The 15,583-nt window shown below is 43.7% G+C and overlaps 1 protein-coding gene across 5 annotated transcripts in view; it reads right to left on the bottom strand.

Annotated features, from left to right (window-relative positions):
- Window positions 1–15,583, bottom strand: part of FILIP1 (filamin A interacting protein 1) — a 103,180-nt gene that overhangs the window by 9,439 nt on the left and 78,158 nt on the right. For 3 of the 5 annotated variants that reach the window (XM_032104841.1, XM_032104840.1, XM_032104842.1), the window contains one exon: window positions 5,477–8,282. In XM_032104841.1, the coding sequence (XP_031960732.1) occupies window positions 5,477–8,282 (2,806 nt within the window). Of the gene's footprint in view, window positions 1–5,476; window positions 8,283–14,667; window positions 14,888–15,015; window positions 15,143–15,583 lie in introns of those variants that run through there. The other 2 variants (XM_032104843.1, XM_032104844.1) reach the window with 2 other exon arrangements.

A 15,583-nucleotide genomic window follows, 5' to 3' on the forward strand; every position in this document is an offset into this window, starting at 1 on the left:
TACTATCTCTGCCAGTCTTCTGCCCTGGACAACAGCCTAGCAAGCACCTTTATCCTCAAGCTGGAGGACTTCAGAATTAAGAAAAAAAACCAACAGCCTAAGTGGTTGGCTTGGGGCTGGCAGACCCAACACAGGTCCTGTGCCCTTCTGGAGCCAGCCCCAGCTGGAGGCCAGGCCAAAGCTATCCCATAGCTTTGAAACTGCAATCAGCACATGTGCTTAAGCAACTGAATCTCACCGTAAATGCATAAATGCACAAGGAATACTTGGATAGGATAAAAAGGGCCAACTGCTATTTTCTGTCTCTCTTGGCCAGATAATGATGTGTGTACTCTTCAAGGTCAAAATGGGAGCTACCCCATGTGAATTATGACTTAAAGAAAATACTTATAAACCTGACAATTCTGAAAGAAAAGTGGGCTTTATCTCCTGCGTGTGCAATACAGACACAAATTATAATGGTGACAAGTTCAGTGTCTTGGCTGAATTTCATACGTGACTGACATTTCTGTTCAGGTTATGGATAAAGACTGTGATCTCACAAAAGAGGACAATTCTCCTAAGATCCTGCAATCCTAGCTAGACCCACCTGCTAAATGACTAAACTCTGCAACTTGTGACATATAAGCAAAATAAAACTAAACTGCTGAAATAGACTGGATTGGGGGATCGTGTCAGCTGCAACATGCATTTGTACATTTACTTAAAAATGCTCTACAAAGGAGCATTTTTCTCTCTCAAATGTTTTTCAGCCAGTGGCATCAGAGCTTTCTGTCTGCATCCTGAGCATGCAAAGGAAAACCATTCCTTAATCTTCTAAGAACAGTTCAAAACCCCATGTGTACACTCAAAAAAAATCACAATTGGAAAACTTGAATGCTGTCTGCCTGACAGGAAGGAAGCCATTTTCAATAACTAAAAGCAACATTTACAATAGCAGTCTAAAGGCTAATATGGAACTCACAGGTAGATGTCAAAACAAGTTAGGCCCATACAATTCTGTAGGGCAAAACATGCAAATGCATTCCATCAGCCTTGGAAAATATGTCAACATCCCCGGGAACCCAAATGACAAACATCTTGTACTCCCTGAAAGAGTTCCACAGTGTGTAAACATGAGGCAATCAAATGGAGTAGCTGGAATCTCAGGCATTTCTTCAGCTTTATTCACATGTAAATTATTAACTAAGGATTTGGGTGCTTTCAAGTTACTCATTTCAAGCCTAAATCACTCAAAAGCACTTTGAAAAGAGCTCTAACTTGCTTTAAATGTCTTAGTTGCCTTCATTCCAGCACACTAACATGTTGATCGTATTGATCGCATGGAGCTAATGCCTGCTTCCCAGGCAGCTGCAAAAGCATTTTGTGTTTGCCAAGTGAGATGGCACAAAGGTGCCTCCCCAGCCAGCTGTCCCCTTGGGCGCGGGAAGGGGCAGCAAGCAGAGAACACATCCAGTCCTCGTCTGTAGCATCTGTGGCAGAGAACCCACATGACTGCCTGTCTCCCCGTCATTTCTTCCAAGAACTCAAAGCCATTCTCCTTCCAGCCCTGTTTGTCTGTAGGCTGCGGTCTTCTGGTTGATCCAGGAATGTGGCTCCAACCAGAAACCAACCCTTACGCAGCTGGCATGGAGTGCCCGAGATGCAGCCTCATGGGACACTGGGTGACACAAGCCGGATCTGAGCTGGCAGGGCAAGATGTGGTGCTCCAACAGCACAGGGACCCAAGTGAGGTTATGCAAGGCATTACTGAGAGTGAGATGAACACATGCAGCTGCTATGGTGCAGTCATAATCAGCTCTCACTGCAGACACAGGTGTATTAACCTGTGAAGCTGCAGTGAGGTTGGACAATCCCATTAAAGGAAAAAAAGCAAACTGAACATACAGAACATGTAGCATGTTTGATAGTTTATAACAGATCCTGCGTGGTGCATTTTATTGACACACAAAGAGAATGCTTTCATGCACACACTGGCTTCTGGAATATTTTAATTACAAAGGTGCCTTTTCAGCATTTGTTCTCAATCAGATCAGGCCTCAGCTTGCCCTGGACAGAAATGGTCCAGTTCAGTGACCAACAGACACATTGTGCAATTTGAGACGCCCTGGGCTACTCAAGCAGTGTGCTCAGGGCTGGTAGACAAGACAGATGACCCAAGGAGACCTAAAATTTCTGGTAAAGCAGCTGGCAGGTAGGTAGAATACTTGACAGCACTGAAAATGACACTAAAATAAAGTATGTTTAGGTAACTGAATCCTGAAAGGGTGGGACTTGAGATCTAGTCAATATAGTCAGTGAGCCAGTGGGTAATTCAGCTCACACAAAAGCTAGCCATGTCTCAGCTGGATCACCCCGCCATCACCGCAGAGCCAGCACACAGGCCTCAGTGCTGACATGGGGACTGATGACTACACACTGACTCAGTTGCCCCACACTGAAGCATCTCGTGCCATCTGAGGTGTCCCATCAGCTGCCACAGCAGAAAGGTACAGGTCTGTGATCCCTCTCAGCCTCACACACGTCTCAGCTGCCACTGGCACACAACCAGCACCACACACCTCTGCACGGGCAAGTGAGCTGCCCCCTGCACCTCCAGGAGCTCTAGCTGCAGCTTAGAGCATACATGGGACACCTACAAAGAGCTACATTTAGATGCCGATCTCAAACTAAGTGCTGCCCACTTGCAAGTGGCCTTACAGCTGCACAAGCACTTGTCCCATTAGCTCTGGCACCCAACAGCTTCTCAGCCGGGCCCTCCTGCCTCGGTCACAGGACGCTCTGCATGGTTGGTGCTGTGCCACCGTGCTGGCTCTGCTGCAGCCGGGATTCCCTCTGCTCCCTGCAGATTTGCACGGCACTGGAGTCACTGTGTACTCTGGCAGCATAAGCAGTTGGCACTCAATGCCAGACTTGTAGGAGGTGGGGAGCACAGGGATTAAGCGAGTATAGGACTGACACCCAACCTGGTAGCCAAAGAAGATCCACATTCACCAGCAATCGTACAACCAAATGTAAGGCCTAAATCAAAAAACAGGATAGAGTCACCACTGGTTTGGGTTTTTTCACAAAGAATACTTGGGTTTATTCTGTGGGATTTTTTCTGCAAACTCTATGAACTGTCCTGGGAACAGAAATTTGGGCCAATGTGCTAAGGCAAGACTAATAACCAGGCTCATTTTGGTCTCCATATCCTCTGGTCTCTGTGGTCCATCTGTAATAAAAAAATCATATCCTAGGTCTGCTAGGATAGCCCAAGTATTTTCCTGGGAGTGAGTTTGACTGTAACCAAGCTAAGGAGCACTAAACACACTTTTTTTCTGTTTCTATGGGAACTATCTAAATCCATAGGCTGCCATGGAAAAGGCATTAATACATTGTACAAAGCATCTTGTGTGAGGAGAGTTAAGACAAAAATTAAAACCAGTGAGCTAAGAAAGCAGCAGTGTATCAGTTAGTCTTGTTAGATTTTATTAATTTAAACCCTCAAAACTGTATCTGTTGGTTTCATCTAGGGTTACTGAGTAAATGATCACAGATTGGTTTTTCTGACTAGAGGCAGTGAAGTGTGTTTGTAAAGTTGACTTTTGCAAAACAGATGGTGAATACACTTTTTTTTTTTTTTCCAAGAGGCTGGGGAGGAAAAGGCACATTTGAGCTTGTTCGAAGTTGCCTGCTCAGCTGACTAGGGACATTAAAAAACAAAGGGAAGCATAAGATAAAGTAAATCTTACGGTTGAACTATTTTCCTTACATTCCAAATCAGGGAGAATAAAGTGAAGAAAGAAGCCAGTTTTTAGCCAGAAAAAAACAAACCAAAAAAGTTTTGTCTGCCACGGTTCAGTGCATCATCACAGTAGAGACAGACATGTAGTTAAAAAGAAAAGTTAAAAAACCCCAGTTTTCCAAGCTTCTGAGAGACAAAGGAGTTTGTAAATTAATTAATTAATTCAAGACTTAAAAAAATGAACAGTTGCCTCTAATATGTAGGGAAACACTGTATAATAAAGTGTCTACAGTACATTATATAGGTGGAGAGAGAGCGAGCGCATGTGCAATCCCGAACAGATCTGTGTGATGAATGCAGGTTTTCTTAATTCCGAAGCCTTAAATGGGAATGGCAGCTTCTCTCCAAAAGTGTGAAAGTGTATCTTAAATACACTTCGACATTTCAGCTTGGAAAGAGACGGCTGACGAGGCGTGTTGTAGGGGTCTGCTGACTCTGGAGCAGCATGGACAAATGAGCAGGGGATGACTATTCAGTATTTGTCAAGATACAAGAAAAAGGCTGTAACCAATGAAGGTATTGCATAAAAGGTATCAAACAAAAGAGCTTTTCCCAAAGCCCACAGCTGAATTCACTGCCCCCTGATGTTGTGGAAACAACAGTGCAAGTGAGTTCAAAAAGCAATTAAAAGAATAAATAGGAGAAAACTCTGCCATGGTCTATTAAAGACAAAAGATGTGGCTACAGGCTCTGGTTCACAGAGAAATACCCACCTATTGCCAAAAACTGGGAACAGACGCCGAGGGAAACATTACTGTGTGTTTACCCACTCAAAATAATCTTCCCCTGAGCATCTGTTGCAGACTCTGTCTAGCTAAGTAAGTTTTTGGACTAACGCAGTACTGCTGGTTTTCTGTTTTGGTTAAATTCTTCTTTCCCAGGTTATTTCCAACTAAAGCAATAAAAATCTATGTCCAATAATAAACTAGGGGAGGACTATCAATAAATACTGGCCACTGTCGTTAAAGACAGAGTTGAAAAGTCTTTCAGTATGAAAAAGAAGCCAGGTTACCACTATAGAAGCCCAAAGAGAAAGCAAAAAAAATATGCTACAGGAAGCACTATAGTAATAAAGCACTTACAGAAGTTCAGAGGAACAGAAAGAGCTCTACTATTCACTGGCTAAAGAGGCTTGGAGCTGTAAGCAATGACAATGTCTGCTTATTTATTCCTTTGGAGGTCAGTCATATAGCAGATATTAACTGAATTATATGGGGATCACAGGATTATATCAAAGAAACACTAGCCTGCATAATTAGAGTCTAAAGACCCGGTAGCTGGGCCAAAAAACCATGAGAAGTATTTTCAAAAGTCAGAAATTGCACTCATCAAAAATAAAAATACTGTTTCCTGCTCTGTCGTCCCCATCATTCTTTGTCCCTCTGTCTCTCACTTGCAATTTTACTGGGTTGCCATTATGAAAATAAGTTTGAAGGGACTTCCTCTGGAAGTTAATTGCTTTGGGAGATAACACCAAAAGTATACAGCATCCAACACTGGTACAAAAATACATGAATTGGGGAAATTCCCATTTTATAATTAAGCTTGAGGCCAGAAGAAATGTAGGGAAGACAAGAGTTTCTGCTCACTCCCTCCCCCCACCATTTTCCCTGCTGGTGTCTCAAACCCAAGCTACAGTTTGTCCTTCTCCTGGCCACGAAGGCCACACCATGAGACTACACTGCTTACCACTGATTGTGTTCCTCGTGTGGAAGATGTTGTAACAGGCGTGATGGTGATAGTACTCGTCACCTTGCTGGCTGCAGGTCGTGGGGACAGGTTGTTCCGAGGCGATCGAAGGACGGTACCAGTTACAACCTCCTTCTCTGCTGCGATGTTCACCGGTCGGACTGTTATCACAGGGCTCGCACCATCGGGTGAGGCACTGGGAGAACGTTTAAACTGGGAACCCAAGTGGATGTGGATTTTGTTGTCTTCTGTTGTAATAATGTTGGCATTGGCATTGTACTTGCGGATTGGAGTCGGGACGGTTTGCTTTTCTGGTGTGACTTTGAAGACAGCCCTTCCCATGGTCATATCTTGTGACTGCGGAGAGACGGAGATTTCTGCCGGTGCTGCAGATGTCGATACTGTCATGATCTGAATTGGTGATGCAGGTCTGTCGGCGAAGGGTGCTCTCCCTCCCTCTGGGGACTTCTCCCTGGAGAATGTTGTTATAGTGACTGGAGACATGGAACGATCTGGGCCCATGGGACTGTCACTGCCTTTTCCTTTTTGTGGCATAACATTTGGAGAGGGAATGATGGTTATTCGTGGCTTCTGATTTCCCAAAGTAGGAATGACAGTGGTACTTGAAAAAAATTCCTCTGCAGACGGGCTGGTTATCTCCAAAGTTGCTGTACTGTTCTCATGGTCTGGTGTCACCCGAATATGAAGAGGTTGACCCTGCTTTGGTGAAAGGACAACCTCCCCAGGATGTGCTGGACTACTGTGGGTTCGGGCTCCTTTATCAGGAGTTGTCTGAGCCCCAGCTTCCCTCTTCTTCATCCATGGTATCCAAGATTTCCTCATAGCAAGCTCATTTGCTGCTGGAGGGTATCTCTCAAGCACTGAAGAACGCTCCATGGGTTTTTTCAGACCTACCTGTCGCAGATTGCTCATGATATGATTCTCCTCCTGGAAGGATTTCCTTATAAACACTGCTGGAGTTTCTTCTTCTGCTGCTTCATTGCTTAGAGCATCTGTCTGCACACCAGTGGACGTCACAGGAACATCAACCATTCTTCTCCCATTCATGCTGGGCCTCAGAGCACGGCTGTAACGTCTAGAAAGCTCCAGCTCTCTTGTCAGGTTCAAAACTTCCTGCCCCATGCTCTTGTTTTTGTCTTCCTCTTCCATAAACCTTTGCTGTAGAACTGAATAATCAACTTGGAGCTGAGAAAGCTGGTCTTCTTTGTTCATGAGCTCATGGATTTTTTCCTTAAGTGCTTGAACTTCCGCTTTCAAATCTCTGCTTTTGGCCTCTTCCAGACGAAACCTGTGCCTCAGCTCTGCCTCCTGGCTCACCACCTCACCTTTTTCTATTGCTTTGGTTTTGGCAATCTGGAGTTTCATCTCCTCCAACTGTTGAGAAAGAAAATTAGCTTTATCCTGCTCAGTCCTAAATTTCTGCTCTAGCTGATCATACTCATCTTCAGTCTTCATCAAATCTCCTTCAACCACTTCCAGTTGCTTGAGACGTTTTTTCAATCTTTCAATTTCAATGGTAAGTTCCTTAATCTTGTTGTCCTCATGAGAACCATGCTCTGCTCCTTTCCTGGTTCGACCTCTTGTAATTTCTCTTTCTACTTCCTCCATACCATCAATTCTTTTCTTTAACAGGTCAACTCTACACCTTAATTCAGAGGATTTTTCTTCTTCACTTCGCAGTTTGCCAATTAACTCATCCCTTTCCTTTGTCAAACTAGAGACTTTTTCCTCCATTTCAGATTTCAGTTTCAAAAATTTCTTACTTTCTTCTATCAACTTCTCTGTTACATCCATAACTTTCCCTTGTTCAACTTTAAAATTCTTGTTTAGGCCCTCAACCTTTTTTTCCTCCTGTTTTATTTTTTCCATCATATTTTTTCGCTCATCAACCAACATTACAGTAAACGACTTCAGCTTTGTAAGGTCATCTTTTAAGCTTATTTCAGCCTTTTCCAACTTGCTTTCTGATGTCTCAAGGTCCTTCACTCGAGTCTTTACCACTTCCAACTCATTTATCAAATCCTTAGTCAAATTTTTTTCTTTCTCCAAGTTTAAGTGTAGCTGAGTGCATTCTGACTTACTTTTACTGAAAGCCTCTTCCAGCTTCTCTAACTCTGACATTCTTTTCTGCAGTTTTTCCACTTCAAGTTTCAACTCTTTGCTATGGTGCTCTTCCTCTTGCAGTTTATTTTTCAGCTCTTTGCACTGGGATTCGGTTTTTGTGATCTCTTCATCTTTCCCCTCCATTTCAAGCACGCGCTTGCGGAGGTTTTCCACTTCTGCCATTAAGCTAGAGTTCCCACATTCCCCTTTTGCTATTTTATCTCTTAGTTCTTGAAGTTCCTCCTCAGCTTTTTGAAGATTTTTGTTAGTTTCTTCTAGCTCCTCTATTCTGCGAGTCAACCCCACTAGCTTGAGCCTCAGCTGTCTATTATGTGACTCTTGATTAGCCAGTTTAGCAGTCATCTCCTCATGTTCTTGACAAAATGATGCTGTTTTGTGTTCAAGTTCTGCCTCTAATTTCATCAGTTTTTGTCCATCTTCTTTTGTTTTTGCACTAATAATTTTAAGCTTTTCTTCTTCTTCCTTTAATTTTTGGGTTAAGTCCTGTATCTTCTGGCTTTGTTGACCAAGTTGTTCAATATGCATTTGTCTTTCATCCACCAGCATGAGTGCAAATGATTTGAGCTTGACTAGTTCTTCTCTTAGTTTATTGATTCTCTTTGTATGCTCCTTCTCCTTCCGGGCTTGATAGATCTTCTCCTGCTCAAGAAGCTTCTTCAATCTGAAACAAGTTAGAAGAGATGCATTAGACTAAAATAGAAATATATGCATATGTGTGTGTGTGCGCGCACGCATTTCTCTATTTTTAAAATCACCTTTGTTTTAGCTTCTTTTTTTTTATTAATGGTAGTCTTCAAGAAATAACTACCTACTACAATTATATTCCCAAACCAAGTATTTTGAATTACAAAAGTTAAATGAAAAATACATAAAATCATCAAGAAATCTGAAACACAGTAACATTTTATACATGTATGAATAACAAATACATCAGGTTTTAATTTCTTTGCATTTATTTCTCTGTTAGGATGATAGTAAAAGTATGTAATATCCCAACAGGACAGGTATTATCTACTCACTAATCCATTTATACCAAATTTGTTTTACAAGGTGCATTCCTCTTTATGTCTTGCATACAGACAAACATGTAAAATAAGATAAAAGATTTAAATAAATTGCCAAATGCAGCCACACATAAACAGACCAATCCTGGTTACAAATAAACCAGCAGGACACAAGATTACATTAGCACACAACTGATAACCATCTGGGCATCACAGGCATATGAAATTAGCAGGAAGATAAATTTTCCAGCACAGTGATTATTATGTAAAAAGGTTTCTTCTTCTACATTTCCATTCAGTAGATGTTGTGAACCGCAAGGATCAGACTAGTCAAACCTTTGGCTACAGCTAACCTCATGTGGAAAATGCTCTTCTCTGCATGGTCTCTAAAGCTGTATTTTTGGATAGTATAAAAGCTCGCCATCTACAAATTAGGTGTCTCCTCAGAGAGATAATGAAGACATACATTACCCAGCCTTACCCATGCAACATGGAGTAATATAACTATTTTATACCTGATGTCAGGATATGCTGACATCAACACAGGAAGTTCCTGCACATGTTCTAAGCACAGATTTGTGAGGATGGTGATCCTCAATTGACAAAGAGGTACAGATAACACAAGGATGTATCCCCAACCAATCTAAGAGCCTTATTGTAAAAGCATCAGTCTGACTTAGAAAGACACAGGTATGCATGCTGAATTTAGTGTGAAATAGTATTTTTTCCAAATCACTGTCACAGCACCTACAATTCCCATATCCTCTATCAAGACACAAGATATTTCAAATACCTTTGCTTTGCTTTCCCTAAGTCTGAAGCTTTTCAGCTTTCTTTTTATAAGTGAGATGCACATCCAGGTGGTAAAGCAGAGCAATTAATGCCTGGTAATTAACTTGCAAAAACTGGAACATCCATATCTTAGCAAAGATCAAATTTTATCAGTATTTTTATCTCAAATGCTGGACTGTAGATGATAACAGGTGGAGTACAGATATATATTCCTCTCTGCTACCCCAGCAATGAAGTGATGCTAAGGGCACCAGGGCACAATGTCATACACAGAGGATGTCTCTCAGCACCCTCACCTGAACCCTACACTCCTAACAAGAGCCGGATTAACTCGGTACTCAGCAACTGTTAATGTTTCACTCCTTGCTCCTGGGAGACCAGAACCAAAAGGAACTGGAAAGAAAAACTATAAGAAAAGAGAAGGAAGTCAGAAAGCACAACACAAGATGCAGTAGGTAGGGAAGGAGAGGGCTGAAGAATGCATTTGAAAACAAGGCTCAGATAGGATGTGGGAGTAAGAGAATAGTAGGAACCAGCAGGAGAGAGAAAAACAAACAAACATTGCAGCCAACCTTGCTGGGTCACAGATTATTCTCAAAAAAAAATCTCCTTAGTTGTGGCAGCTCTTTGGAAAGGACTGAAAAGGCGTGCTGGTGGATGCCCCACTATGGGTCAAGTTAGAATGTCAAAAGGTAAAAAAAGACCCAGTGTCACTCACAAAGCATGCACTTTTCACACTGAAGAAGGAACTTTATTAGCATGCAATATATTCCCTGGCTGCTCTATCACACTGTTTCATGCAAATGTTTCAGCCGAGAACTCTTCCTCATCTCCTCCAGGCTACATTTTTAAAGGAATAGTATATACCCTTCCACAAAATATTGTTTGCCATGATGGAACACTGTAGCCTAACCTGGTGGTCCTCCAAATTACCCATCTTACAAAGTCACAAACATAGGAGAATGTTTCCAGCCTCCCTTGTCCCACAGGAAAATTTTAAGGTGACCCCTATAAATTAAAAAACCCCAGAAGACAGCTTTTTTTTTTAAAAAACAAAGCTTGATACCCAAAAGCCTAGACATGCTTAGAAAACTGTCTATGATTTGTAATTCCTAGGCCTACACATGTGATTTTCACCCAGCAGTTGCTCCAGGCAGTACTTGCCAGCCAGGCTGCTAAACAGAGTGCAAAATAATGCATGGGCCACACATGGTTCCACGTGATTACCTGAGAGTCTACTGGGGAATACTGCTGAGAAAGACACTGAAAAAACACAAATACCTGTCAAACTAAGACAAAAAAATGCCAGTGATGAGGCTGAGCAAGAGAGAAAGCATGTTAGCCCTGTCACTGCCTTGCAAGAGTGCTAGCAGCGGGGAGTAACTGGCTTGGCCCCTCTGCGAAAATAAAGCAACATGCAGCATTTCATTCTGCCTCAGCTTTAACACAGGGAAACTACATGTCTTAGATATGACAAGGCAACTTTCAGAGAAGATACTTGACAATACTTCAGTTTTCCATGTCTACGGGAACTGCTTCTAAAATCTGGTTCTGTGGGGGAGGGATGGGAAGGCAGCACACAAATCTGTGTGTTAATTGCCAAAGCAATTAAAAAATCGACACCTTTTCAGTGTCACTTCTAGACACTAAAATTAAGCTGAGTTTAAGCTTGCTCCCGTTTTTCCATCTTTGTACAACTTTCATACCTCAGTGGTTAAACTGGAATTTCAGCAGGACTGCAAGGTGAGGTTGTCCCCTCTTGACCCTCGCAGCAGATTTGCTGCTATCAGGCTTCTCATCTTACTGCTGCTGCTAACATTTGCTAAGTAACACTGATCTACATGTGCTCCTATGCAACACTAAAAGCCCCTCAGACATCCAGCACCAGTGTCTTCAACGTGTTAGCCAAAGCAACTGCACTCTGGATTGTCAAGAGGCTGAAAGCACCCACATTCAGCATCAAAATCAAAACAAAACAAAACAAAACCCTTAATAATGAAACATTAGATACAGCCAAAACACTGATAATCCAACAATCTGATACCCCTAGCCCAGTCCCTGAATGTGGTGTCTTGGTTTGTGTTTTTTTAGAGATGGGAAGAAATGTTTGGACACAATTGGATAACCCGCATTCATCAGTAAGAGTCTCAAGGGTTTGGCATCTAGATCCCAGCAGGGAAACATGCAGATGTGATCCATTTCCCTGCCAAGAGAGGGACCATACTGCCTGCTCCTCTGTGGACAGCACTGCTGCAGCCTGTGTGGCACCTCTTTTCCCCACGGCTTACCACAAGTTCCATGTCAAGGCATGCAGCCCGAGCCAGTCCCTGAACACATGGTCTTCTGCTGCCATGGGGGTCCTGCTGGTCTCTCCCTCTCCTTGCTATCTGTCCTACCCACAGTATTTGAAGAACAGGTCCAGTACTCAAGACAGTCACATTATCCCTTGCAGTACTGTACAAATAAGCAGCAAACCCTTAGGCATGATGACTGTGTGCAAACTGTTAACTGCCTCAGTTGAAAACAAACACCCCAGGACGATGCTGTTCCGATTTGGTTCTATAAAGAAAGATGCCTGACCGACATGGTGCAGGATGCTGGAGTACAGAAGCCACTGATGCCACCTGACATGGTCACTGCTGCACAGGGAGCTGCCTCTCCTGGATCCCCATCAGCCTTAGCCGTTCACAGCCACACCAGGCAGCGCTAGGGCAGCAGGAGAGCTCTGTTGGCAGCCGTGCTGGGGAGGCAGGAGCCTGAAGACTTTCAACAACCAATCTCAGTTGCAGAGAAAGCAGACATCAGACTGGAGGAACAGCAACTATGGAATTAGTTTTAACAACTTTCATGAATGGTGTGCTGGAAACAGCCAGCAAGGAGGAATGCAGGAGTGGATGGGCAGTAACCAGGCTGTCACTCTCCTCCTTCCTTTAGGTTTGGAGCTGAAGTGTTTCAGTGCACAATCTTTCTGCTTCCCCTTCCCTCTTCCAAGCTATGAATTGATCAACAGAAGTGCAATGGGATGCTGATGGCTACAACTCTATCCCTCCAGAGATGTGGCTTCATTTCTTTTGTCATGGCTCCCCTCAAAAAAACGTTCACTTCCAAGTGTTTAAAAAAGAGCATGCAAAAGTGAATAACCCCACAAACATTTATTGAAAATTATACCAGTGTGTGCATCTCCCTTTCTCTTTGTACTTCCATCAAGATGAGAAAACATCACAGGTACTCATACAGCCTTTTCTACCTCTAGCATAGAAATGGGCACTCATCTATGCAGGGAAACCCTGGGAAAGCAGGGCAAGCCAGAGGATGCCCTGAAAGGCCATAAACTGCTCCCATAGTTTGCAAACACGTCAACATTTCAGCACCTCATTTCAGCTGTGTTGGCCTGTTTTAGCCCCCTGCTCTGCAAACAAACAAAGCCAAGCTTCCCAAGGTGTCTCCCAGTGTTTAATGAAGCATTCAAAGGAAGGACTAATGTGGAGGGCAATCTGGAGAGGTGGAGAGCTATTTCTCCTGCTATCAAAACTGGCAGCAGGAGGAACAGCAGTTAGGAGAAAGAGGATGGGAAGGAGGCAAGCAGGTAAGGTCTCTAGAGGACCTTATAAATTGAGTTCATACACAGCCTGGAGATCCACAGAGCTCCTCATTGCTGCTCTAGCACAAAGCCATGTGACTTACCGTTCCTGTAGTACCTTATTTTGCCATTTACATTCCCAAAAGTCTCTTGCTACGAGGTGTGATGACTTCTATCCCATTTCATGGATAGCCAGTAAGTGGGGGTTAAGGCAAGTAATGAGGACTTGGTCACTCATCAGCTGACTGACAGCTGATGAAGGCTGCTTCCTCCTGAGGGGCCAACAGCATTTCTGTGCCACTCAAACAGCAATCCCAAGGGAATTGCCACTGGGAAAGCAAATGCCTTCGCAAACTTATCTTTCCACTTCAAACCCAAAGTTTGCTACTGCATATGCAGAGTTAGAGAGACTGGACAACTTCCTCGTGGTAGCTAGAAAGCTGCTGCCCATTAAGTGATGTGAGAGTCTGGAATCCCAGGACAACAAAAACCAGCAAGAGGTGGTTTAACTCAATAAAGAAGTTCCCTTTTTTTTTCCTGTTTAATGTACAACAGCTGATTTTGAAGATTATTTCTACAGCCACTGGGAAATCCTCCACATGTCAGGACTACTTCCCAGTGCTTCCGTGTTTGGGGCCAGGCTGAGATACCCAAAGGCTGAATTTTGCTAGTTCTGAGTACTTAAAACTTCAGCTGAAGTCAAAGAGAGCCAAAAGATGGTCAGGCTCTCTAGGAAACAAAACAATCGGGCCTAAGACTTAAATTAGGCAATTAGGTCACACTTTCAAAACATCAGCTTCACTACTTCCCATATATCCATCTCATCTGGGAGAAGAAATATGTAAACGAGATCAGATCCCATAGCAAGAAAAGGAATAAAGCACATCTGTGTTGCTTTCCCCTTTCTATCCATTACATTTTAAAGGTAAGGAATGAGAAAAATGTTTGAATGACCTTACTACAGAACTTTCTAATTTCTTGTTCAGTTTATCTCAGGGTCAACTCTGAAAACAAATACAAGCTTGTTTATAAAAGTCATTGGTTCTAGTAAACCTAAAGACAATTTTTTGTGGCCACCTAATATACAAACTCAAAGTGTAAAAAGGTGCATGTTCTTCATTGCTGAATTAACTTTAGGAAAGTGATTGTATCAAACCATATAACAAGCAAATTAATATTCTTGCTACTTCTAAACTACATGATAGGTTCCAAAATATACTGGAAGTAAAGGAAATGTGTTCTTCCTTAGGAGGACACATTGCTTGTAATCTACAACAGTTTGTCTTCTAACACTGATTTTGTAAAAATTAAAATCCAGTTTACTGAAATAGTTCATTTGTGTTGAAAGTGTCGTACTCCAACTGAACAGTGACTAAACGTAGTACTTTGGAATAAGAACACTTATTAGATTCAGTGTCCCCCCCACCTTTCTAGCACACTGTTTACATAAGAAAAACACCAAAGATCTTTTAAGAACAAAACCCGACCGACATCCTTTCAGACTACAAAACAGTATCACAACCGGACAGGCATTTTTTCAGAGCCCCCCAGTTAAGGTACCCACATTAATTCCGGAGGTCAGAGGGAGGGGTGATGCACAGAAAGCAGGCACACAGTATCTGAGAGCGAAGGCGAAGCAGCGCTCAGCTGAGAGATGAGAATTACCAAACCTGTCTCCGGGCTGCGGTTATCCTTCCCTGACCCCTCGGTGCGCTGCCCGGGAGGGGAAGCCGCACAGCACAGCCCCACCAGGTGCACCTTCCAAGGCTCCAGCCCAACGCTACATCTGCCCGGGGGCCGGCCCGGCCCCTCAGCGCTGTCCTGCTCCGTCCAGCCCGCCTGGAGCCGGGGCCGCCGAGCATCCCGGCGCGTCCGCTCCCCGCACACTCCAGCCTCGCTCCCTCCCGCCCGCGCCTACGCCAATGCCCGGTGCGCTCACTGAACCAGCGAATTGCGCATGTACACAGCAATTAGCGGCGCTCAAATTAAAAATACAATAAAAAAAAAAATTCTCTTACCTTGTACCTAGACGTATTTTTTTCTCTTTTTTTCAAGCAACCAGCAACCAAGGAGGGAAATGCCGGGAGCCGGCTCCGCGCCGCCGCCGGGGAAGCGCCGCGCCGCTGCTGCCAGGTGAGGCTGCGCTCCGCGCTCCCCGGGCGGGCGGGGGTGGAGCCGCCGGGCCGGGGCAGGACCGCCGAGGGTCCCTCTGCCTCCGCGCTCCCGGGGTTTATTATTGACAGCCCCTCCGGGCTCTTTATAGGTACAGTTCATAGGTGAGCGATTAAGAAGTAATAATTTGATCGCAGAGAACCCCTGGGAGTTGCTTTTGCTTAACTGGACTGGGATGCACGAAGCGATGCTTCCCAGTCCCAGCTGCCGATTCATTCTTCTGGCTCAACAAAAGTTCCTGTTGCTTTCCCCTTGTCTTCCCGGTGTTTGAAGTGCAAGTACTACTGCTGGTACGCGCTGGCTGATCTTAAGATCGGATGATAAAGGCATGAATAAATGAAGAAAATCCCCTGGGGATTTAGTATACGGGCGTGTTTGTTTTTGAAAATCCATGCATAGTATCGAGCCTAACCA

The sequence above is a fragment of the Corvus moneduloides genome, chromosome 3 (genome assembly GCF_009650955.1).
Source record: "Corvus moneduloides isolate bCorMon1 chromosome 3, bCorMon1.pri, whole genome shotgun sequence".
NCBI classification, from domain to species: Eukaryota; Metazoa; Chordata; class Aves; order Passeriformes; family Corvidae; genus Corvus; species Corvus moneduloides.